Source organism: Aotus nancymaae, unplaced genomic scaffold (assembly GCF_030222135.1).
Source record: "Aotus nancymaae isolate 86718 unplaced genomic scaffold, 86718_ANA_hifiasm-v0.15.2.pri h1tg000057l, whole genome shotgun sequence".
NCBI lineage: Eukaryota > Metazoa > Chordata > Mammalia > Primates > Aotidae > Aotus > Aotus nancymaae.
Genome location: NW_026988471.1, coordinates 14,563,746 through 14,590,699, shown reverse-complemented (window position 1 = coordinate 14,590,699; position 26,954 = coordinate 14,563,746). Strand labels below are relative to the sequence as shown.

The window sequence follows — 26,954 nt, the reverse complement described above, 5'->3', positions numbered from 1 at the left end:
TCATGAATACACATAATTATAGTCATAGGCTACTTGATTTTCCTAAAAAAAATCTGTTTTAATAAAATATGATAAATAGACAAAGACAAGAAGTAATAAGATAGAGTGAAACAGTGAGCTAATCCATTCATTTATTTAATTTGTTTCTGTTAATGTTTTTATGCTACTTTATGTGGTATACAAATACCTATAACCATACCTCTTATGAGGGGACGCACACATACACACATACAAATTAACAGAAATACATACAGCAAAACCATTCATATCTCTCACGAAGAACAAATCATATTCTGCCTTGCATGAACTTCCCTAAATGCTCAACAAATGCTTTATACAATTATTTTAACTCCTTTTAAATAATGTACTTTCTAAATCAATCTAAATACCAGAAAGTTCATACTTCACTCTACAAAGTAAAAACCTTAACACAAAAATCTAGTAATTTCTTAGTCACCACCTCCAACTCTATTTTTCAGTGTGAAGCTGTATTATAATTGTTACTTCTCAACCACCGAATGTAAGACTTTAATTCTGTGACCCAACATAGAAGGTCTCCGCGATCATCTCTAATTGTAGTCTAAACTAAGCAAAACTTTTACATGAAAAAGAAACAATAAAATATGGAATTTTATAAAATGTATTCTCAAACAGTGGGATGACAGATTTTCAGATAGTATCTCTGCTCTCCTACAACAATAAGGATAACTAAGTATATATCTTGTTAATTTAGAGCTACACATAAAACTGAGTTCAAAGGAACTCTCTTTAATCAAGATTTCAGATAATTCACCTTTTTGATATAGTTAAAAACCTGCCATTGAATTCAACCATGAAGCAAATACAGTCTGATCCTCACCAATGAATGATCTACCCAAACCATCTGATATCAGACATATAGCCTAATGGATTTAAGATCCATTCTAGGTTTTCTAAGCACCATCCTTGTATCATGATGTACCTTCCTATATTTTCAAAACACTATTTAACCTGAAACAAAGTGTCTCAGCTCTGCATAGAAGATTCTTCATTGAGGCAGAATTTAATGTTAGGCTTTTAAAAAATTGATAAATATTTAATGGTACAGATTTTCAGTTTAAGAAAATGAAAAAGCTCTGGAGATGGATAGTGGTGATGATTGTATAACAATATGAATGTACTTAATGCCAATGAACTGTACACTAAGAGTTAAAATGCTAAGTTTTATGTTATGTATATGTTACCACACAATAAAAGTCAACAAACAACTATTTCAAAATCATTTCAGTATCTTTTGCAAAGCTGTAGCTAAAGAAATTTTTCTTTATTATGCAATATCCCTGATATGAGGAACTTAGATGACATTTCTTCTGGAATTCAGGGTCAGTATACAATAATCTCACTAGAAAAATTTGCTGGTTTCCTATGATCAATGAGAATTCTATAATTAAAAATATCTGTGGCCAAACGCAGTGCCTCATGCCTGTAATCTCAGCACTTTGGGAGGCCAAGGTGGGTGGATCATTTGAGATCAGGAGTTCAAGAGCAGCCTGGCCAACATGGGTGAAACCTCATCTCTACTAAAAATACAAAAATTAGCTGGGTGGTAGTGGGGCGTGCCTAATACTAGCTGACTGGGAGGCCAAGGCAGGAGAATCACTTGAGCTGAGAGGGAGAGGTTGTGTTGAGCCAAGATTTCGTCACTGCATTCTAGTCTGGGTGACAGAGTGAGACCCTGTCTCAAAAAACAAAAATTTTGTGATTTAGATGCCAGGAGCCTAACATCTAAATTCAATAATTAAGGCCAGGCACAGTGGCTCACGTCTATAATCCCAACACTTTGAGAGTTCAAGGTGAGAGGATCACCTGAGGTCAGGAGTTCGAGACCAGCCTGGCCAACATGGTGAAACACCATCTCTTCTAAAAGTACAAAAAAAAATTAGCTGGGCTTGGTGGCAGGTGCCTGTAATCCCAGCTACTTGGGAGGCTGAGGCAGGAGAATTCCTTGAACCCAAGTGGCTAAGGTTTCAGTGAGCCAAGATTGTGCCATTGCACTCCAGCCTGGGTGACATGAGTGCGACTCTGTCTCAAAAAAAATAAATAAATAAAACCAAAAATAAATGAATAAATTCAATGATTCATATTCCTCTAAATTGACTAGTATCAGCTTTTTCCCCTTTTCTTTTTTATTATTTTTGTTGCTTATATTTTCAAATTTCCTGTTCTAATTTTGCAGTTCATTTCACATCCTTCATGAGAATAGGTAAGGTATAAATTTCATTTTCAAAATCTTTCAACTCATTTGATTCTTTGAACTTACCTGGACTATTAGCACCAGGTCTTGTGTTATCTTTTGCATGTACATCATCAGTCTATCAAAAGCAAGAAATAAAAATGGGATAGAGGAGTGGTTAAATAATGGTTCAGAACAGATGCCATTTTTTAAAAGGGAGAACTATATTTATCTTTAGACTGCATTTCATGTATATGTCTTTATAATATAATCTGTAGGCAAAATCATTCTTCAGATTCAGAAAACCCTTCATTAACTATAGGTCTAAGACAATCACTTTTAAATGTAATAATAATAATAAAAATGCAGTTTTTAGAATATTATATATTTCAAATAAACATAACCTTACTATATAAATGTAAATCTATTCACAGTGAAGAAAATGAAAAGTGACCACATGAAATTGATTTTTAGAACAAGGTACATCAAGAGGACACAAATGAGGGCTCCTACTAAAATACTACTAAAAATGGAAATCATTGTATCTGAAACTAGATGCATATGTATGTTATTTACTTATAAAAATTATATCAAGGAAGCTGATCACAAAAGTATTATTATGAAGAGAGGAAAATAAAAGATGGAGTCCATCGCTTATTCAGTGGTTTTTCAAGGTCTGAGTCTACAATGTATTGGACTTTTCCTTAACACAATAACTGATTGCTTTAAGCATCACTAAGAACCCAAGGCTAAGGTAGTTTACAAATTACTTTGTTCTACATAAATGTTATTATTATAAACCACTTACTCTAATGTGGTTCTTTCCAAGCCTCTCCCAGAGTCTGTCAGTTTTGGGATTTACTGGGACAACAACATGGTGTACAGTATCTGGAACAGAGTCTTCTCCTTTTAAGTCAACCCATGTAGGAAAATGCATTATCTTCTCAGACAGTTTCTTTACATCAAAAGAATGCAAAGTGGCAGAGCAAACAATCACCTAAGAAGAGGAAACCCCAAACTGAGATGAACTTTTATAATGATAATTACTAAATCACAAATAGTGATGTGAAACACAAAGTATGGTAACCTGGACTCCAAAGATAAGTTCAACACCTGACTCTATGTAGCGACAACTAGAGGTATGACTCTGAGCAGGTTAATCTCTCTAAGGTTCAGTCCCCTCACTGTCACATAGAAATTATGCCATCTCTTCCTCAAGTTCCTACAAAAACTAAGTAAAATGATGACTTTTTGAAAACCAAAAATCCTATGTTACTATTTATCCTCTTCACTCAAAAGCCCATCCTTCTTAAATGCTTCCTAAGAAAGAAGGATAAAGAAAATAGCAGTATTTTAGGATACAACTAGAGAAGAAAACAATTTTTCAATAGCCGAGTTATGTTTCCTTCAAACAGGAAGCAGTACTAATAATCTGGAATACAAACCTTAAATGTTCTACAGGACATAATAACTAAGAATTGTTACTTACAGTTTTCTAAAACACCCAAGTAATTTCCTCATATTTCCTTCTATTTCTAAAAGAAGCTTTTGAGTCTGTTACCTTTGAGTATATTATTTCGACCAGTAACAAAAAGAAAACATTTTACATGGTAGTAAACTTAATGAGAAGGCATCAAAAAAAAAAAAAAAAAAACTTTGACTCCACTCATTAGCATTAATGGTGGCAGTGGGAGGCCATCTGGAGCAGCTGCTGCCATCATGCTGGCTGCATGGGGAGGCATGAGCGGTGGTAGCAAGAGTGGCTATGGAAGCTGCAGTGGTGGTGGTAGGTACCCTGTGCCCTGTATCCCCAAGACAGCTGACTGTGCCACCCCATGACTGCACCACCCCAACCCTTGCAAAGCTGGGCAGGACCCATTCCCAGGACCAGAGTCTCAACCACTCCAGACCTTGGCCCCATGTTGTCCTCCTGCCTGCTGCCACTGCGGGGAGAGTGTGGAGAGGAGGCAGACAGTCCCCAGAGTCCACCCCTGGGAAGACGTCAGTGCCCGCCACCCTGGGAGCCACCTCAATGTGGCCAGGCAAAGTTTCCTGCCAGAGGGGAAGCAGTGCAGTTGGGCACAGAGGGGCAGATAGAGAGGAGCCCCGAGATGGAGCTGGGCCCAGAGTGGTGCCACACTCCATGGAGTTGGTGGGAGCCAGAAGCAGGCAGGATCCCCAGCGTCCCAGGCATGGCTGCAGCCACTCAAGTTATAGCTGCAGACCCAGGCATCTCTGCATTCTCGGGGGGCCCTAAAAGGCCCTTCTTTCCCCCAACAGGTTCAGAGATGTCTGATCCCATTGCCTGGCCTCTCCCTGCTGTCAACAACCACTGATCACAGAACAAAGTTAAGACTGAGCTTGGGTGCTGTCACAACCCAGCTGGGTGTGCACACACTTGAGGCATCACTGATAAACCAGCCCACTGCCACCTTTGACCCCTCAAGACTGGGTGCCAACAAACATGGAGGAAGGCCAAGGCAGGCTGAGGATGGCCCAGTGCTGGCCTGCAGGTGCCCCTTGCAAGAACAGTCTGGGCGCCATGAACGTCGGCAGGAGGCAGACAGGCTCCTGGGAGGAAGGGGGCTAGTTCCCAGTGGGGCCCCACCTTTAAATTGGGGAAGTCCTGAAGCCTGGGGGTCAGGCCACCAGTCTCACAGACTGGAGGGAAAACTTGTGGTGCTTTTCCCTGGGCCCGCCCATGTACTAATCACCACTCATTTCCTCCCACTTTGAGGCCTATAAAAACCCCCGACTCAGCCAGACTTGAGCAGAGGATGGAGAGACAATGGGGACATGACAGGACCACCAGCTGCCAAGAGGAGCTACCCTTTCTGCTGAGAGCTGCAGAAATGATGAAATGACCTGCCTGCAGAGGAGCTACCCACTCTAGGGCTCCTCTCTGCTGAAAGCTGAATGCTCAATGGGATGACCTATCTGCAGAGAGGAGCTTCCCACTCCAGGGTCCCCTCTCTGCTAGGAGCTGAACTCTCATCAGGACACCCCAGCTGTGGAAAGGAGCTACCCGCTGCGGATCTCCTCTGAGCTGTTTTATCGCTCAATAAAGCTCCTCTTTGACTTGTTCACCCTCTACTCTTCTGTGTCCCTCATTCTTCCTGGTTGCAGGATGAGAACTTGGGACCCACTGAATGGCAAGGCTAAAAGAGCAGCAACACAAACAGGGCTGAAACATGCCCCTTGCTCACCATGCTATGAATAATGATAGAATGGCTCCAGCCAGGGAAGCTGCTTGCAGTGCACTTGGTTTAGCCACAGCCTCACAAAGAGATGGTGCCCATGCCAGCTACCCACCCTGATGCAGCCAGTGTGCCTGGCTGTGTGCAGTGGCCAGACCCCACATTTGCTCATACACCCCTCAATACTCTGTGCCTGGCTCACCCTTGCCAGGCCAAGTGGGCAGAATAAGCCCAGTGGGCCAGAGCAAAACTCAGGCAAAGACACCACTAGCCACAGAGGTTTCCAGTCAGAAAAACAACCCCCAGTAGGGTCCTGTAACATTAATATATAACAATTGTTTATATGTATTTTAAGATGCATTGGTAATTTTATACCTGAAGTCTTTTTCCATCAGAGGTAACCTGAGGAATCTGATTGTGCATCCTATTTATAAAATCAGAATAACCTTGAGAAAGAAGACCATCCTGCATGAGAAGCAAAGAATAAATTAAGTTTTTAATCAGTACAGAAAAAAACATAAGTTTCAATCAGTATCAAAATCTTTTTTTCTAAATCAAACAAAATATAAGAAAATTCATACATATACACAGCCCTATATTTTCAAAATTATTTTGTTGGATATTTAAAGATAAATTATAAATTTAAATTCTTTGTGACTAAAATATGAAAAAGTGACAACAAACAATCTAAAACCATAATCTAATAATCTAGAATGAAAATTCCAGTCAATAGCTTCTAACATATATCCTTCAACAGACTTTTCGTATAAAAATTAAAAACCCTTAGTGCCGAGGAACTAGTTAATCCAACTTGAAAATGATTTGGAAGTATGTCTAAGAGCCTCAAACACATTTATGTCTTTCCAGATGGTCTACATTTTATATCTCTGACACAAGGAACAAATTTATAGTATGTAAAAAATGTATGTACAAACAAAGCTGGTTATTTGGAGAAAAAAATCAAACCTACCTATATACATAATAATAAGAGTTACTAAATATACCATGAAGTAGCCATATAATAGCCCACTAAACATAAACAAAATTTATAAATTATTTACAAACAATTACAGGAAATACTTATGATATTACATTTTTGCATTTTTTCCCAGATTCCTCATATTTTGATTTCAACTACATAAAATAGTATATAAAAGAGTATAATAAAATATACCAAACTAATAACAATGATTATCTCTAGGTAGTAGGATCATGACTGAATTAAATTTCTTCTTCATTTTAAATATTTTATCTTAAAAAATATAAGCACACTTTTTAAAAATCATGATTATATTTCAACATACAGCTTCATCCAGGACCAGGAATCTAACTTGAGATAAGTTCAGCTTTCCAGTTGACACCAAGTCATCCAATCTTCCTGGAGTACCTACAACTATATCTACCTGAAAAATAGCAAAACAAGCACTTAATGAAAATTAAAGAAATACTGTAATTACCTTAAAACAGCAACCAATAACTGTCTAGTTTTTAATAAAAACATGCATGTTGAAGTAGTCAACTTTATTTAAAAAAAAGGAGTTACAGATAATGCTGTATGTTAAACTTATATTTGGTTTCAAATTAATGTGAAGACTTTGGTATTTTGACCAAAATTGATTTTGACATCCTTAACTGATATACATTCTAATGTATAAAATTTGTATTTTCCAAGCAAAAATCAGATGAATTTACTGGAACTTAATGGAAAACCCAGAACTCAAGTCCCAGTTCTACCATTACTCAGCTCTGTGACCTTAACTTATTAAATCTCCTCTAGAACCGAATTTTCCATTTTTGAGTTGGGGAAATACCTTCTCCTTTTCAAGATGGTTGTGATAATTAAGAGATAAGATGTATAAGGCACTAGATGCAGAGTGTCCCACATGCTCAATAATCTGGTTATTATTAACAGTCATGGTGATCAGACTGTCTAGGAAAACAGTAATAATTACTATTTGTCAAGTGCTTATAGTGAATAGGCACTCTGTGAAATGTTTTACAAACACACATTTTATTTCATGTTACCACTAAGGTAAATACTACTATAATTATTCCTATTCAATGAGAAAACTGAAGTTTAGAATACTAAATAAAAAGTTTCAAACATACATAAAAGAGAATAGTGAGCCTCTGTGCCAGTACAAACAACTGACAACATTCTGCATTCTCCCACACATATCTTGTAGTCAAGTCCACAGGTATAGTGATTAGAAACGTGGGTTTCAGAGTAAAGTTCTACCTATGAATTGTACCATCTTAGGCAAGTTACTTAATATTTGGTATAAAACCTCTTTCTAACCTGTAAAAATGGGGAAGACTTTGGTATAAAACCTCTTTCTAACCTGTAAAAATGGGGAAGACTACCATCTCAGAGGATTATTGTAAGAACTAAGAACATGTTATGTTTTTAGCACAGTGCCTAAATCTTTTCTAGAAAGCAGTCAATAAATACTAGGTTTTTTCTTTTTTTTTTTTGAGACGTAGTCTCCCTCTGTTTCCAGGTTGGAATGTATTGGTGCAAACTCAGCTTACTGCAACCTCCATCTTCTGGTTTCAAGCGATTCTCTTGCTTCAGCCTCTGAGTAGCTGGCATTACAGGTGCGTACCACCACACCCAGCTAATTTTTGTATTTTTAATAGAGATGGGGTTTCACCATATTGGTCAGGATAGTCTTGAACTCCCGACCCTGTGATCCATCTGCCTCAGCCTCCCAAAGTGCTGAGATTACAGGCATGAGCCACTGCACTGGCCAAGGTTAGGTATTTTTAAAGTGTGTATATGGACCAGGTGCAGTGGTTCCCACCTGTAATCCTGGCACTTTGGGAGGCCGAGGCAGGTGGATTGCCTGAGTTCAGGAGTTCAAGACCTGACTGGGCAACATGGTGAAACCCTGCCCCTACTAAAATACAAAAAAGGAAAAAATTAGCTGGGTGTGGCAGTGTGTGCCTGTGGTCCCAGGTACTCAGGAGGCTGAGGCAGGAGAATTGCTTAAACTCAGGAGGTAGAGTTTGCAGTGAGCCAAGATCGCACCACTGCACTACAGCCTAGGCGACAGAACAAGACTCCATCTCCATGAATAAATAAATAAAGTGTGTATACAATGTATTCATGTGAGCACAAACAAGGTATTACATAAAATCATTCAGTAAATTAGACAATTCAAAACTTCTACTCTTTAACTGACAGGCATTAAAAAACAACACTTCTGGTCAGGTGCAGTGGCTCACGCCTGTAATCCCAGCATTTGGGAGGCCAAGGCAGGCGGATCATGAGGTCAGGAGATCGAGACCATCCTAGCCAACATGGTAAAATCCCATCTCTACTAAAAATACAAAAATTAGCTGGGCGTGGTGGCGCATGCCTGTAATCTCAGCTACTTGGAAGGCTGAGGCAGGAGAATTGCTTTAACCTGGGAGTCAGAGGTTGCAATGAGCTGAGATCGCACCACTGCACTCTAGCCTGGCAACAGAGCCTTCGTCTCAAAAACAAAAAAACCCACATAATTTCCATTCTTTTTTACCTGTTTTCTCCACCCTATACTAAAAATATAGGTTTCTATCAGCAAAGTTATTCCTCTACTTTCATTACTTCGTTATCTCACCTCTCAAATAAACAAAACATTGTGCTGAATGCACTTTTAATTTGATCCAATACGAGGCACTTACTATCCCATGAAAAATAAAGCAGACACTTCTGAAGCTATTGTTTTATCTGTATTGATAGTTACAAGCAAGTTCAACCTAGAAAATATTGTCTGAAATGTGAAGATAAAATCTGTCCAATGTATTAAGAATCTACTATGTGCCAAGCACTTGCAAGGTTTCTGACCTGGCACTAATTTCAGCCTCACTTAAATTTTCTTGAAATGAAACAGAGCTGTATTGCCAAAATGACAGCCCATGATACTGTTTTAAAAATTAAAAGTACAACTTACTCCATTTTCCAAAACAGAGAGCTGATCCCGGGCTGCAACGCCTCCAATTATCAGAAGCTCCCTGAAATAAATATCAAGACGATAATGCAGAAAAAAAAAAAATTAAAGTCTGCTTTACACTGATCTGTATCCATTTATTTTAGGTGGGTATTTCCACTTCATTTTTCTCTACCTTACTCTTCCTCCAAAAAACTTCAAACCAAAAGACCATAAGTATTTCAGCACAGAAGGAAGGAAGATTTACCTTAATTTAGGATTCTCAATGTATTTCTTAAACTGCTTGACATTATTCAAAGTTTGTTCAGCTAACTCCCGGGAAGGTTCAACGATGAGAGCTTTCGGAGCATTGGGGAGAAACTTTGTTTGTGTCACCTGTGCATTACCTTAGGGGAACAAAAAAGATGAGACCACATTCAAATCACACTTTAAAATTCTGTTACTTATAAAACATTAGGACAAATATTCTAATATCAACATTTTAAATAATAATGTCAAAAAGTACAGAAGACAGTCAAACAAAATGAACCTTAGATTTCTAAAACAAATTAAGGCTACTTTAAGTTAAAGCTATTTGGGTCGGTGGGGTGACTGATACCTGTAATCCTAGCACTTCGGGAGGCCCAAGGTGGGAGGATCGCTTGAGCCCAGGCATTCAAGGCTGCAGTGAGCTATGAAGGCGCCACTGCACTCCAGCTTGGGTGACAGAGCTAATCCCCTCCCTTAAAACAATAACAAAAATCTACTTGGAATAATTCTAATTGATTGATATGTCTAAAAAAATGACTTACTTGTTTTGTGCCAAAGTAACTAGGTTAGGAAATGTGCTTTAAATAACTGAAATATATTAGATAGTACAATGGATAAGAGTATAAACTTCGGAGTCAGACTGCTTAGATTTTAATTCATTTCTACCACTTATTTGCTCTGTGACCTTGGGCAAGTCACTGAAAATCCCTATTCTTCAGGTTCTTTGTCTGTAAAATGACTACCTCATAGAGTTGTTGTGAAGACTAACTAAATCATGTGAAGCACCTAACGTGGTGCCCTGGCACTGAATAAGCACACATTCTATAAATATTAGATATAATTACCATTATGATTGGGATTCCAAAATGCCTACATTGAAACCAAATACTTAAGAGTTTATGAATTAGGTTTTAAAAATGAATTTTACTGGTGTGTTAAATAAAGATGTGTGACTATACCAGCAAGGAAAGTGTATGTAACTCACTATGAGAAGACTTACTTACTGAAGTTCTCACCAATTTTTTTCACCATTCTAGAAATCCTTACCCTCTCAGGTGTAATACCTGTGTGCTGCGATTTGACAATGTAACCATCCGGCGCCTTGGAAAGAGCAACAAAGCCATCTTTTGGTGGAAACTTAAATTCTTCTTCACCAAAGTTAAATTTCAGTTCAGCATTCTAGCATTAAATAAAACAGAAAATTAAAATTCTTACCCTAATTGAAAACCATCAAATACAAAATAATGAAAAGCAAGCAGCTTTTCACTACAGAAAAAATTTTCTAACTAGATTCCTAATTACCTTCAAAACACAGGCAGGAAAGAGGGCTTGGTTTTTCATATGTGGTGGTATTTCAAATGCCAGACCAAGATCTTTTCCTTAAACAAACAAACAAAAAAAAGAGAGAGAAAAAGAGATTGAAACAATCAGAAAAGAACTTGTTCATACTGATGCTATCAAATCTGCCAACCTGCATTCATGCCTCTCTCCTGTAACTATGGATAAACTGTGCTGTCTAAGGTCAGCCTCTTCATTTTTTTACTTTGCTCCTGAAACTGTCACCTTTACCTCTCTACATTTTTCATTATTCCCTGTGTAGAAGATCATTTCCATTAGACATTCCAAAGCATATAAACATACTCCCACAGTAAAACACATAAGAAAACCTCCCTTGAACCCACTTCTCCCTACATTTACCTTCCATTTTTCTTCTCCCTTTTGTAGTGAAACTCCAGTTTCCATTTTCACTGTAGCCATTCCTTTCATCTCATTATCTATTGAACTGGCTCCTAAAGGCTCCCCACCTTCACCCCTTTGCTCCACCAGAACAGTTCTCTAATGCTTTCCACTTGTCAAATTCAGCAGTTAATGCACATTCTTCATCTTGCTAGACTAGACTCATCAGTAGCACTGGACACAATGATTACTCCCTGGTCATTCACACATTTCCTTCATTGGGACTGCAGGACCCCATGCTTTCTTGGTTCTTCCCTTGGCCTTCCTCCTCATTCCCGTCTGCTGGATTCACTTCAATTTGCTGACCCCTAACCACAGGAACCCAGGCCTCAGATCTCTTCTTGTCTTTATCTACCCTCATTCCCTAGGCAATCTCACCCCATCCTCCAGTCTGTCTTCAACAAAGCAGCCAGAATGGTACTGTTAAACTAAAGACAGATGATGCCACTCCTCTGCTCAAAACCCTCATAGCTTCCCATTTCACTCAAAATAAAAACCAAAGTTTGGATCATGGCCCATATGGCTCTACACGGCCTGGCCTCACCTCACTGATCTAACATTCTACCACCCTCCTTTATCCCCAGAGAGCTCCAGATACAGTGACTTCCTTGCTGTTACTCAGGCACCTCAAGCACACTTCCATTTCAGGGCATCCACATTTACTATTTCCCTTGGTCTAAAATGCTCTTTGCAGATACCTGCGTGGCCCATCACCCAACTCATTCGGATCTCTATCTAAATGTCACCTTATCAGCAAAGCCTTCTGACTGCCCTGCAGAGAAGCAAAGACCCTCAAACTGTTATGACTCTCCATTTCCTTCCCCTGCTTTATACCCTCCTTCACAGCACTTATGACCACCTGACGTGGTATTCTATGTCTGTCTCTCACCACCAGTATGTAAGCCCCAAATGTCTATTCCATTTTCTTCTGTGCCTCCAGTACTTACCAGGGTACCTCACACATAGTCAAAGCTCAATAAATATTTGTTCAAATGAAGGTGGGGGGAGGGACAGAGATTTGTAAAAGAGGGTGGGGAGATTTTTAAAAATCACAATTACTGATTATCATATATCTTTTCACTAATAAGATCCGTATAGAGCTTACCATTTTTGGAGAACTTGACATGTCCTTTATCTATATCTAGGTAACATCCAATGGTATCATGCATAGTGAATTCCTAAAACACCAGAAAGTCAAATGCTATTAATAGAAATCAAAATCTTAAATAAAGTTAAAATATAGCTGCATCAAAAGTATGTGTGTTTCAAAAAATATATATTTAAATTAAAAACGCCTAATAGAGCATACGACATATACAATAGAAGCATTTGACAGTCTTGTTAGAATCAACATACTTAGCCTCATTCACATTACTGTAGATTTCAGCTCATCAGATGAACTATATTTAGATTCATCATGATTAAAAATAAGAAATGAGAATAACATGTATCAAAACCAAAATCAAAATGAAGTGAAAAGAGAAGACAATGTAATGTATTTTGGAGGGAATAACAAATGGCAGAAAAGAAATATTATACATTTCTTTTTGTCTGTATTTTATATGTACTATTTTATAATATGTATATGTATATACATAAATATTATACATATTTATCTAGCTTGACAATATTTCTTCAGTAAAGCCCAAATCCAAACTTTCTGTGGAAAATATACAGAAAATCCCCTGATTTTGAGAATCATTTCTATACCCTTGTTCTGTCATGAGTGATCAAGTATGGAAGAAAATTTACTTATGCTATGTTTAAGTCGATAACATAATAGCTTACCTCTCCATAATTATCAAACTGTTTATTATGGGATTTCTTTCCTGTTCCACCGAAGCCAAATCCAAATTTGTCAGTACCTAAATTTTAAAAATATTTTACTTTTCTGTTAAGAGAAAATATAAAATTAAAAGACCTGTAAAAGAAGTAATTTTATTCACACAGTATCTCCATTTCATGAAACCACAGGTTAACTATCCCTTAAGTTTCTGAATCCTGCAAACAACTAAACAGTGCTTAGGCTGTAAGAGCATGTAAAACTAGGGACACTGCCAATACTGCATCCCTTTCTGCTCTGGCCACTAAGAAATTCAGATTTACAATAACGTGACGCATCTGTACGGTACTGTGTGGTACAGATTCACACACACTAACTTTACCCTGACTCCATTCATATTCTTAACTCTCATTTCATACTGCTGTAATATCTGTACTTTTTGTAAGTTTCTTCAAATCTTTTTTTGGAGCAGGGTGGGGTACAGATAAGTATTATTTCCATATCTTTAAAATAAAAACTTTTTACTGTTAAATTTATTATTTTGCTTCCCTAAATAATAATATGTTAACCCACAAATGTAAATCAATCAATTCAATTATTTTAGAAACACTTACCTAGGTCCAAAGAGGCCTGCATAGTAGACCACCCGACCCTACATAACCCTTGGTCATGACAGGATACTTCATAGTAGTGTTTCCCTACAAGGATAAAAAACATTGAGATTTATATAAATCAGACACATGATTCATTTACCATGAAGCCACCTTCCCATTGTTTCTGAATTACACTGCTGTGTACCAAATGAAGAATTATAGGTATTTTTGTACCATCAAACACCTTCCCAGATCCTTGACTTAAAGCTATTTTTAAAAACTCGGCCGGGCGCGGTGGCTCAAGCCTGTAATCCCAGCACTTTGGGAGGCCGAGGTGGGTGGATCACGAGGTCAAGAGATCGAGACCATCCTGGTCAACATGGTGAAACCCCGTCTCTACTAATACAAAAAACTAGCTGGGCATGGTGGCGCGTGCCTGTAATCCCAGCTACTCAGGAGGCTGAGGCAGGAGAATTGCCTGAACCCAGGAGGCGGAGGTTGCAGTGAGCCGAGATCGCGCCATTGCACTCCAGCATGGGTAACGAGCGAAACTCTGTCTCAAAAAAAAAAAAAAAAAAAAAAAAAAAAAACTCATGGACCAGGTGCAGTGGCTCATGCCTGTGGCCAGCACTTGGGAGGCTGAGGTGAGCAGATCACCTGAGGTCAGGAGTTCAGGACCAGCCTGGCCAACATGGTGAAACCCCATCTCTACTATAAGTACAAAAATTAGCTGGGCATGGTGGAGGGCGCCTGTAATCCCAGCTACTCGGGAAGCTGAGGTAGGAGAATCGCTTGAACCTGGGAAGTGGAGGTTGCAGTGAGCCAAGATCGCGCCACTGCACTCCAGCCTGGGCGACAAGAGCAAAACTCCAAATAAACAGACAAAAAAACCCAAACCCGAAACCCTCATGTATTAATACATTGTCTCAAAAATTTATACAACTGCAAATGCTGTTCAAATACCTTTCATTAATCCTTTAGTAGCTCTGCATCCATGCCATTCTTTTACTTCTCTGCTTTGACAACAAAGACCATCTGACCCAATTGCTGGATTTGAGAAGAAAACACAGAAAAACATCAGTACAGGTTTTATAAAACATGCATTCCTGCCCCTCACCATCAAAAAAAAATCATTCAGTCTCACTAACAAGATAATTCCTTTGCTTGATGCAATATTCCAGAGACTGAGACTTACTGATTCCTGAGTGACAGCAGTATTTCCCAAGTGTAATTAACCATTTCATTCCCTGGATGTCCTTGGCTACATCAGGGGCTATTTTCTATGCTGTCATCTGTTAACTAAGGTAAGATTTTACAGCAACAAGTCTAGAAAAGATTCAACACAGCTCTTAACCTGACTTGCACTAATAGTAGTTGCACCATCAATACAAATGTGTTTAGACAACTATTCTCTGGAGTCCTTTAAAGAAATGTACTCAAGGATGATGCACCATCCACTCATCATTTGTTGTCATCATTTGTTGTACTGATTTTATACTTAAATTAACGTAAGTGACTACATACTAAAAGATAACAGAACTGTCTCTAGCTTGTTCCTCAATCAATGGAAGAAACGATAATGGGAAAATAGGGGAAAGCATGAATAAACATGTATTTGTTACATGCTAATGTAAGAACTCTAAAAGATGAGGTATATTCTATATTATACATCACGATCAGTCACAGTGATGTCCACGTAGTAGGTGCTAAATGGTTTTAAGATTCAGCTTTTGTCTCTACTGGAAAAAAAACTATAACTTCTGTCCTGGTTCATCTTTCCAACTCACATTCTGTAATTGAATGTAGAACAAACTGTTAAGAAAGCACCTCAACACACATCTTCCTACATTTTTCAGAAATCAAATTATTCAAAGTATGAATTCTTACCCACATGGGTACTGAATTGCATAAAACTGAACTTTTAAAAAGTTATGTAGGAGCTTCCAGGACAGCTGCCTGGGGAGGGAGAAGCTCCAACTCTTCCCATGCTTCACCCTGGGCATCTGTTCATCTGTAGCCTTTGTAGTATCTTTAAAAATAAACCAGTAAACATAGTTCCCCAAGTTCTGTGAGCCACTCTAGCAAATTAATTGAACCCAAGGAAAGAGCTGTAGGAACCCTGATTTCCAGCCAATCAGTTAGAAGCATAAGCCATAACCTGGGCATAAGATGTGGGGCACAGCCTCGTGTGACTGAGCCCTCCATCTGTGGGACATGATGCTATCTTCATGGAGATGGTGTCAGAATTGGATTGAATTAAGAGTTCTCAGCTGGAAGAACCATAATGGGAAAGTAGGGGAAAGCATGAATAAACAAATACGTATCTGTTACTTGTTCCATCAGTTCTCAGCTTGTAAATGCTGAGAACTGACTGCTTACTTGACGTGTGGGGAAAAAACCCACACATCTGCTGTCAGAAGTGTGCTGTGAGAGTACACAAGGAAAAAGGGAGTTTATTTATTTCTCTGTATTCTCAGAATTAGTGTCAGAATCAGGGTTTACTAGAACAGCCTTGGCTTACAGAAAAGTGGTTTGAGAAGAAAAAGGATAAAAGGGTAGGAGATGAGGAACTTTCAGTTTCTTGGTGGCCACATGATCACCTATGGTATGGAGCCACAGCTGTGCTACATTCAGTTACTAATGGTGAAAGTTATCAGTGGAATTTAGAGTTGGATCCAACTCCTGAGGAGCTGGTTGACTGGATGCATAAGAAAATGCAAATAAGTAAAAAGTAAACAGTCCTTTGGTTACTGCTATCTGTAATAGCTAAAATGAAGTAAAAGAGTGCTGGGTCAGACCTTGATGTGAGACCACATTCAGATTTCAGTCCATCTGAGCTTTGGTCACCAGCTTCAAAGCTGAACCCCAAGGGAAACATTATGCAGGGCCATGAAAGTACTTCTAGGAACTGTGGTCACCAAGACGGCAGTCAATGTGGGAAAGAGAAAAACCAAAAAACTCCAAAACTGGAGGGCATAGTGTGAAGGTACTGCTGCATTTTGTAGATCAGTATCATAATCTTCCCGAAGAGCCTTTACTAAAACGCATTCTGAGAGGAACTACTTTAGGAAAGTATCTTTGGTTTTAAATGCAGCAGAACAGAAGTGCATGTTTGGGTTGATGCAGGTCTCATAGATTACTATGGAACAATCACAGATGGCTATGCATGATCCAGACACAGGAGGTTATTCCCAAGGGAACAGCCAGCCTGGTGGATTGGGTAAAAGCCACGGTAGGCGGGGTGTGGTGGCTCACGCCAGTAATCCTAATGCTTTGGGAGGACAAGGAGGGAGGATCACGAGGTCAAGAGTTCAAGACCAGCCTGACCAATATGGTGAAATCCTGTCTCTACTAAAAATACAAACATTAGCCGGGCATGGTGGTGGGTGCCTGTAATCCCAGCTACTCAGGAAGCTGAAGCAGGAGAATTGCTTGAACCAAGGCAGAGGTTGCAGTGAGCCAAGATGACACCACTACACCCCAGCCTGGGTGACAGAGCAAGACTCCATCTAAAAAAAAATTCCTCCTAGTCAATTCCATAGTTCTGACACATTCTTTGTAATGGCTACACAGTAGACTTTGGATACACTCTAATGTTTTTTAACCATTTCCCTAGCAATAGTATTTACTTTGTTGTTTTTTTCCATTAAAAATAGTGGTGTCACAAATACCCTTGTACATATATCTCTGCAGACTGGTGCTTTTGTCTTTGTATCTCGAGATACTGGTACTATATCCCTAGCAATAGTATTTACTTTGTTGTTTTTTTCCATTAAAAATAGTGGTGTCACAAACACCCTTGTACATATATCTCTGCAGACTGGTGCTTTTGTCTTTGTATCTCGAGATACTGGTACTATTATTCCAAAGCACTACACCCTCCAAGAATGTTTGCTCTTCTTTGTTCTAGTTATGAGCTTATTAAAAAGAAAGAATGAGAATTTACATGATGAAAGATTTCAGAACTTCACTGGAATGGGCAGCGTTTTTCAGTCTACATACTCACCATCTCTAAGTAAGAAATAATCCTTGTCTGGCATACAACTTTACTTTCCATTTCTCTACTACATGTGAATTTAATCTTTGCATGTTTATTGACTGTAGGAATTTATTCTCCCATGAACTGCCTATTCATATCTTTTGCCCACTTACCTTACTGATGCTGTCTTTCTTACAAAAATAGATGATACTTTATCTGAGACCTTCATAAGGAACCCCTACCAATTATAATGATTATCTTTATCAACATTACCAAGGATTCTTTCTATAATCCTTGTCCATTGACTTTTTAATAACCTTTCCATGTTAAAAAAATTATACAAATATGCCTATCTTATCTTTTACAATTTCTGCATTTTCTATTTGGGTTATGAAAGTTTTGCCACTGCTAAATTATACATGTAGTTTTCTATACTCAAATTCATATATATATTTAAGTCCTAAATACATATGGAATTTATTTCTAATTATGAGATTGAAGTCAATTTTATATTGCTTCAGATGGATCATCAATTGTGCACCACCCTTTACTTAATAAATTATCCTTTTATTCTCACTGAAATGAAATATAATTATTTTTCCCACACATAACTTCTCATATATACTGGGATTTATTTCCATTATATTCCACTGTCTATTCCTATGTCAGTTCCATAATGTTTAATTATAGTGACTAGATTCTAATATCTGGTAAATTAAATCTTAATTTTATTTACTTGGTGTTCTCAGGTATTATTTTTTAAAGTTTCTGAATTACATATGAGCTGGTGAAAAACCTATCCACTTACCAAAAGCAGATCCTCTGTCATACGGGTTCATCTGCCACTTGTTGAGCACTGAACAAATTAAAATAAGAAAAGTTACCCACATATACATAACATTTAAAAGGTGGCTCACACCCGTAATCCCAGCACTTTGGGAGACGGAGGCAGGTGGATCACTTGAGGTCAGGAGTTCAAGACCAGCCTGACCAAATGGGTAAACCTCATCTCTACTAAAAAAAAATACAAAAATTAGCCAGGCATGGTGGCGTGCGCCTGTAATCCCAGCTACTTGGGAGGCTGAGGCACAGGAATCTCTTGTACCCAGGAGGCAGAGGTTGCAGTGAGACAAGATCATGCCACTGCACTCTAGCCTGGGTGACAGAGCGAGACTCCATTTCAAAACCATAAAAATAAAAAATAAATTTTAAAAATGCTCTATAAAAAAACAACTATCTTATATACCTTAATTGCTCTAGATTCAACATGGTTTTATAGATTATTTAGAATAAGCAAATAAAATTTGTTTTTATTAAAAGCAAAAACACAACTGAAAAATTAAACATGTTGAAGATAATCACCACTGGCCTATCTAGGCCTAAACCCTTATCTCCTCACTTGCTTGCTGCAGTGCACTCTGCATCAGATGACACCGATCTCTGTCCTTACTCCTAGGTCACTATTAGAATGAAGTTTTAACTAAACAAGTTGACTTCAATCATGAAGGAAATAACTGATCAACATTTCAGAGTCTAATTACTTTGTAACTAGCAAAAAGAAAAGCAAGTCTTTTACCTGAATTCAATACCACATTCAAAAGTCACACATTTTTTCATCCTCCCTTGTATGGGACTGGCATTTTCCTTTTCTGACACATCTTACTAGCCTATTAAGATGTATGCATATATACATAATTAACAGTTGTAATAAAGAGAACTCTACGTGCTTTCTAGTTCAACTTTCTACTCAGGGTAGAAATCCTTTCTAGATTATTTCTGGTTAAAAGATATCCACCATCAGCCTAAACACTTTGAACATTAGAGAAATAACTTTGAGGTTCTCCCTTTCATTGTTGGCTCAATCCAGCTATGAGGAAGTACTTAAGTTAAACAGAAATCTTCATCTAAACTATTTCTAATTGGTCCTGGTCCTATTTTCTAGAATAATTATTTTCTCTCTAGTTCTCTTCAATAATTTAACAATTATCCCATCTCTACTTTTACTTCTTCTCCATGTTTAAATTTCTAGTTTCTTTATTCCTCACAGGACATGACTTTTAGAACCATTATCATTATGGTTGTTCTCCTTTAGGAGTGTTTTCTTTTACCACCATTCCTCCTAAATGATGGCACAGTTGTTACAAGTTCTGAAACTATTTTAGAATAGGCCAACAGTGTAAATAGTAACATAAATTATCTACCTCTTAATTCATTCACATGAGTTCATAGACTCTATGTTATACATTAAATGTATAACATTACTTTCAAACAACTGAAAAGAATACGTTAATATGCCAGGTTCAGTGGTCTTCAACTTGTTATTTTGTAACAATCCTGTTTTGCATAATGAAACAAGAGTGACTTAAAATATGGAATAAATATTATTAAAATATAACAGAAGATTAATTAAGATAGAACGAAATTTAGAAACCATTCAACAGAAGCAAAACAATTTAAAGATGAAGAAAGTGAGGTAGGATTGTTTATGGTAGAGACAGTATTAGAAACCTAATAAAAAGACCAATTTCCATGTAGATAGGACTGTACATAAGATACAACTTTAAAAATCTATATTTTAACCTCCTAGGTGGTTCCCTTCTTATCTTACTTAGAGGAAAAAGAATGCCTCTTTTCCCTGTAAGGCAATACTTCCCAACAGCATGGGTTTTTACTCCATAAACTATATGTAAAATCCTTCCTTAACATTTTTGTAAAATGTATCAATTTTTCTTTAATATTAAGCATAGAAAGTTGTAAGGTTAAGAAAAGCACTAAAATATTGAAATGTAATTTCCAAAATGCCAACGTTTTCTCAAAGGGAGCACTTTTAGTATTTTGGGAGGAACAACCTTTCGATGTTTAGGCTCTAAATGACATTTAGCATCACTGGTTTCCAGGGTTCTAGACCCCAATACCACCCCTCAGATATTGACAATAAAAATGCATGGCCAAATCTCACATTCCTAACTGCCAGTGATGAGAATCAATGACTTATATAAAAGGAAATATCAGTTTATAAAAATTACCTGAAGCACCAGTTTTAATTGTTGTTTTTCCTTTTTTGCCTTCCTGTTGGTCTTTCAGAGTTTCATAAACTATCTGGATAACTGGAATACTAAAGGCCTATCAAAGAAATAAAAGGTCTCTGTATTAGTATTCAGATATTAATGACAGTTTAATAACCAATATAAATGACAAAAGTTATGCACACACATCAACTAACTATACATATTCCAGATTGCTATTACAATTTCATTTGCCCAAACCAAAAATACCAGTCAGACAACAGAGAGTGGACTGAATGAGGAAATAGGATGCAGCTAACAGCATGAAATGATAAAACAATGGAGATCAGTAGAATGAACCCACACTAAAGAGGAAACATATCATCCAGTCTGACAAATTATTTCTGTAGTCTAGGCCAATAGGACATCAACTTCTGTATGTAACCTTTTTAAGAGTCATCATATTAAAATTCCTAAGTGAGTATAAACACTAAAGATACTGTAACTCTCTAAGATCCAATTTAAAAGATGTTAAGGTCATACTTTTTTGTAGACCTTCATCATTAGCTGGCAACAAAAATATCACTTTCAGTGGCAAGTAATCAATTCCTTGCCTTTTGGAGGTCGTTATTTTATTAAATATTTCTAAGCAAATACTACTGTTCAAAGCTACTTTAAAATTCAACTTTTAAAATGTAAGTAAATTTATTACTTACACCAGTTTTGCCACTTCCTGTTTCTGCAGCCTGAATGGGGGGAAAAAAGTTGATTTTACAGATTAAGCTGTCTATTAAAGAGATCAAATTAACACCATAATATGTAGAAATCTTTAACATTTGACTGGCTACCTGTATTTTCACAGTGCCTCCAGATTATCCAGGCTTCCTCTGTCAACTCTGACTGTAGGCCATCTTGTTACCTTTCCCATAACCTTAAGAATCTTCTCTTCCTTTCCTTTCCTGTTGCTACTATCATTCTAATCTAGAAGCTCTCATCATTCTAATCTAGACTATTATAAAAGTATCTGAACAACATCTAATCCAAAACTATACTACAATCTGCTACTCAAATTAGTCTTCATAGAAGACTAACACTCAAATTGTTCATAGAAGACTAATATTCAAATTCTTTAACAAGACACTTGAGAAAGAGCCCAAATAATCTGACCCATTATCTCTCTCCTATTTTATTTCAAGTTTATCCCCCCTCGGACACATATTTTATGCTACCATTTAACTGAAGTATTCAGGGTCATATTCTACATTCTACTATTGGCTGTTTTTGTTGATGTTCTCTCTACCTAAAAAGCATTTCTCTTTTATCTTCCTTATCTTCCGTTGTCGAAAATCTGGCCCACACCTATAATTCCAGCACTTTGGGAAGTCAAGACAGGAAGATCACTTGAGGCTGGGAGTTCGAGACCAGCCTGGGCAGCATAGTGAGACCCTGTCTCTACACAAAATATAAAAAATCAGCTGGATGTGGTGGTGCATACCTGTAGTCCCACCTAATTGGGAGGCTGAAGTGGAAAGACTGCTTGAACCCAGGAGTATGAGGCTGCAGTGAACTATAAATACACCACTGCACTCCAGCTTGAGCAACAGAGCTTGGCCTTTTTCCAAAAAAACAAAAGAAATTTCTTTCCTCTAAGCAGTCCGTATGATCCCTGATGCAAAAGGATAACTGGACTGGCATTTCTTATGAAGATGCCACACATTCTCTCTGATACGAGATTTATTTTTGTACATTTCTTATTGCCCTAGTTGGTTTAAGCTTCTCAAGGGTGAATACTTAACCTGTTTGAAACTTTTACCTAGTACTCTGAATACAGTATATATATCATAAATGTTTGTGAATAAAGTTAAAGTATCATCTTTAAGCCTATGCAATTCTTAGAGTGTGTCCTCAGCTCCCAACCACCTCACCAAATTTAAACATACCATAAGTACATCGCCTCCTCCTAGGATCAATGGGATAGACTCAGCCTGGATATCAGTTGGGAGACTAAAAATCATATTTGAAGAATTTTAGTTAGTGGGGGAAAAAATCATTTAGCAAATTAAGTCATGTTAAACTATAAGCCTAAAAGAGAATTTCACATGGTAAATACAATCCATCTTATTCCCCTAGAAATATGTCAAGATTAAAAAAGGAAACTTTCCATAATTTAGAAAATCACAAGAAAAATTGATTTTCACTTACCCAACCAGACACAAAAAATATTTGATAAAATCACTACCAACTATTTAAATTATAAAACATCCTCTTCCCAGGTACATTTAAGCTTTATGTACTTACAGCCAATCCATCTCTTCCACAGCTTGTGCAATCTCAGGCATAACACCCATCTCTGAAAGTAAAAATTAATTTTAAAAACCACATATACTGAAGTGAAATCATAAATTGCATTGCTCTCAAAATTACTATTCATAAAACAGGGTAAAGACATTGAAGGAGTGCTCAGTTACATCAAATCTACTGAGTGTGGAACTGTTGAAAGGGCACAAGTTGTGGAGAAAGACTTGAGTTCAAATCTAAGCTCTCACTTATTAGCAAGTGACCTTAGGCAAGGCTGTAAGTCTGTTTTCTCCACACAAAATGGGGCTGATATTATCTACCTTGTAGGGCTATATGATGACCAGAGATGATACTAATGTGATACATCTGGAGCATGGTTGCAACCTAATAAACTGTAGCCACTATAGTGCCTGTTTACCTCTTAGAACTTGTGAAAAGTCTGCCAGGCGTAGACAGGGTTGTTGCAATCAGAGAAAAATGAACAAATGGAAAGCACCTATATTTATTGGCAGCCATAACCAAAATTCTGATTAACTGAAGAAGGAGGGACCAGTGGCGAAAACGTAGGCAACTGGAAATGTCAGTGGAAGAGCTGCTCTGTTCTTTATTATACACATATCTCAATAATACTACTTCAAGGCCCATCCTAAATGAATAGAGATGAGTTGCTCCTAAATGGGTTTTGTCATTTTATCATTTCTCATATGAACCATAGAAGGTAACTATATATAGAGTAGTTAGCTCGATTACTTAAACTTCCAAATGAGAAGTGCTATTTCCAAGCCCTAGAAATTACCAATTTTGAAATTCTGTATTTCTTGCCATTATGAAAAGGCATAAAGCAAACATACAAATTGAAAATATTCTTCATAAAATTATGTGGCTTTTTCTTTGCATCAGATGAGAAGGATCATCATTTTCAAAAAAAGAAGGCTCTCCTAACTCAAAAAAAATCCACAGATAAACTAATGAAGATCTAAAGTTGAATATCCAGGCAGACCTTGCTAAGAATGAACCTATATTACAATCTATGATCTCTCTCCTAAAATGCAAACTGCTTAAACTAAAGGAGTGGTGTGTTCTTACTACGTACAGAATACTGCAAGCTGAAGTTGTATGCAAAATTGGTAAATACAACAAGAAACAACATACCACTTTCAGGAAATTCTAGACAACCTCTTGTACCACTCTGGTCATATTCCTTGCATGTTTTCTTTGAAATCATGCCTTACGTCTAATACTTTCAACAATTAAGGAAAAATTAGAAACATTCATGGTTTTAATTCCAGTTTTGTCTTTATTTCATATCAGTCTCTTTTTCCAGTCCTTTACCTCTAACATTCATGAAATTTGTTTATGATTCCCAAAGACGCGAACCTGTAAGATGACTACCTAGAACTTCCCTACAGACCTTGGCTCTAAAATCTTGTTTTAGGAGAATGTTGGGAAAAGACAAACAGCAACAACTATGAGCAGATTTCCGACTGAATCCTATTAGAAGATGTAACTGAAACAGTCAGAAATCGTACATGACTGTTGCACTTTAGGAGGAGAGGTGGGCAAATCACCTGAGGTCTGAAGTTCGAGACCAGCCCTGGCCAACATGGTGAAACCCCAGTCTCTACTAATAAAACAAAAATGAGCTGGGCATGGTGACCGGAGCCTGTAGTCCCAGCTACTCAGGAAGCTGAGGCAGGAGAATCGCTTGAACCTGGGAGGCAGAGGTTGCAGTGAGCCGAGATTGTGCCACTGCACTCCAGCCTGGGCTACAGAGCGAGACTCCGTCTAAAAAAAAAAAAAAAGAACATTAAAGGACATTAGGCCTAACGTGATACATTTATTTAGCAATAAACATTACATAAGTGCTACATAAATGTATCATGTTTGGCACATTTAAGGCTGATTACAGCTTCCTAAAACTGGATGTCTAATAGGATGATAAAGAAAGAGGGGAAAATGTCAACCATAGGGTTCGATAAGCCACATCAAATCATATTTGGAATAAAGGAGGGCATCAGCTGGCAAATAAATATAAATTTTCAAAACTTATGTTGGACTGGTGCGTATGTTAATGAAAATGCTTTCCCACTAGGTTGAACACTGAACATTAATGTTGATATAATAGCACTTTTTTTTTTTTTGAGACGGAGTTTCGCTCTTGTTACCCAGGCTGGAGTGTAATGGCGCATATCTCGGCTCACTGCAACCTCCACCTCCTGGGTTCAAGCAATTCTCCTGCCTCAGCCTCCCGAGTAGCTGGAACTACAGGCGTGTGCCACCATGCCCAGCTAATTTTTGTATTTTTTAGTAGAGACGGGGTTTCACCTTGTTGACCAGGATGGTCTCGATCTCTTGACCTCGTGATCCACCCGCCTCGGCCTCCCAAAGTGCTGGGATTATAGGCGTGAGCCACCGCGCCCGGCCGATATAATAGCATTTAACAACAAATAAAGATCAGGTTTATGCCTGGGATTTTTGGAAGGGCCTGAAAAACCTGGACAGAGGCAGGATCGTCATTTTCCCCAATGACTCCTCCCCACGCCGTCTCGCTTCTCTCCCTGGCAAAGCCCAGATGAGCAGCGGGCAGAAAAGGGTTCCCAAAGGGTCACTGCCACGTTAGAGGCAGGAGGCCCAGGCGTCTGGGAGCTGCCAGAGGAACGCCGCCGCCTGGATTTTGCAGCCGAAGGTGCACTGGCAGGAAGGCCAAGTGGAGATTGATAAAAGGGAAAGGGCAGGGGGTGGGACGTCCCGGCCAGCTCCTGGAAGCAACTGCCCTCGGAACCTAAGCCGCGGCCGCCCCTGATCCCGCAACGCGAGTCCACAAGGGGCTGCAGCGGATAGCGCCCTGCTGTCTCCCTGACCCTAGTCCGCTCCCTCCCCTTTAGGTTCCCGCAGGCCCCCCCAAGGCCGAGGCGTGTAACAAGCCGCCCCACCACCCCCAGAGATTGCACAAACGCACCAGAGAAGGCCGCCATCTTCACCCCGTCCTCCGCGGCTCGGCCCGCTCGTTCGCTCCCTCCCTCCCTCACGACTGACACGGCGCTGCAGTGGCGGCGCGCGCTTCCGGTCCCCGGCCTTCGGCGGTCGGAATCCGGGCAGGGACTCAGCCCCGTGAGAACGGTTCCGACAGAAGGAAAGGCCCCACGCCGGTCCTGCCTTAGGCGCCTGCAGCTGAGCGGATCGCGAGGACCCTGGGCCTCGGGACGCCGCCTTCCTCCTGGGCACCACGTGTTCAGAGCACACCACGCGGCATCAGGGTTACTGCCACAGAGAAGGAAGCAGACGTTTGGTGATTAGGGTCACCCAGTGGGCTCAGGCTGACACCACGCCGTGCCCTCCCCACTCAGTCACTCAACTTCATAAAGATGTGCAGGGCCTTGGTGTGTGAATGACCTGGAGAGATGGATTCGATTCGTTGCCCCAAGCACCAATGCTAGTGAGTGCCTAGCAGCCAGTAGGTATTTGTTATATATATATATATTTTTTTTTCCTGAAATAAATAATGATTTAGGTCTCCCTCCATTCACCCATGTTTGATGTTGCTTTGATAATATCGGGTTTGACAGCCATGTGATTTTGACTCCTTTTTCTTTGCAGAGAGATGGGGAAAGTAAATGAGGGATTAGTCCTCCCAACCAAACACTCTGTCAGGAAGGTATTTGAATCTTTAGATGAGGATGCTAAGATTCAGGAAAGTTAAGTCACTTATCTAAAGCTACACATCTACCGAATGGCAGTGTGCGATCTGAGCCACATCTGCTCAACGCCAGGGCCCATGCTGTACTATCTGTAGCCTGCCACAGAGCATCAGGGAGAAAAGGGGAACTCTCAGGCAAGATAGAATAGGGTTGCAGCTACTCAGGAGGCTGAAGCATGAGAATCCCTTGAACCTGGGAGGCGGAGGTTACTGTGGAGCCAAGATTGCACAACTGCACTCCAGCCTAGGCGACAGACGGAGAGTCTCAAAAA

The 26,954-nt window shown here is 38.8% G+C and overlaps 1 protein-coding gene across 1 annotated transcript in view; it reads right to left on the bottom strand.

Annotated features, from left to right (window-relative positions):
- DDX1 (DEAD-box helicase 1) overlaps nt 1-26,039 on the bottom strand; it is a 34,006-nt gene extending 7,967 nt beyond the window's left edge. The window contains exons 1-18 of the mRNA XM_012438841.2: nt 25,945-26,039; nt 22,986-23,037; nt 22,628-22,691; nt 21,404-21,433; nt 20,709-20,805; nt 18,491-18,538; nt 14,667-14,750; nt 13,725-13,808; nt 13,116-13,192; nt 12,433-12,505; nt 10,893-10,969; nt 10,655-10,769; nt 9,589-9,727; nt 9,345-9,405; nt 6,714-6,812; nt 5,785-5,874; nt 3,021-3,209; nt 2,300-2,351 (exon numbers count right to left, since the gene is read on the bottom strand). Coding sequence (XP_012294264.1) covers nt 2,300-2,351; nt 3,021-3,209; nt 5,785-5,874; nt 6,714-6,812; nt 9,345-9,405; nt 9,589-9,727; nt 10,655-10,769; nt 10,893-10,969; nt 12,433-12,505; nt 13,116-13,192; nt 13,725-13,808; nt 14,667-14,750; nt 18,491-18,538; nt 20,709-20,805; nt 21,404-21,433; nt 22,628-22,691; nt 22,986-23,037; nt 25,945-25,960 — 1,447 coding nt within the window. The 5' untranslated portion in view covers nt 25,961-26,039. The remainder of the gene's footprint in view (nt 1-2,299; nt 2,352-3,020; nt 3,210-5,784; nt 5,875-6,713; nt 6,813-9,344; nt 9,406-9,588; nt 9,728-10,654; nt 10,770-10,892; nt 10,970-12,432; nt 12,506-13,115; nt 13,193-13,724; nt 13,809-14,666; nt 14,751-18,490; nt 18,539-20,708; nt 20,806-21,403; nt 21,434-22,627; nt 22,692-22,985; nt 23,038-25,944) is intronic.
- Between the last annotated feature and the right edge of the window lie 915 nt (nt 26,040-26,954).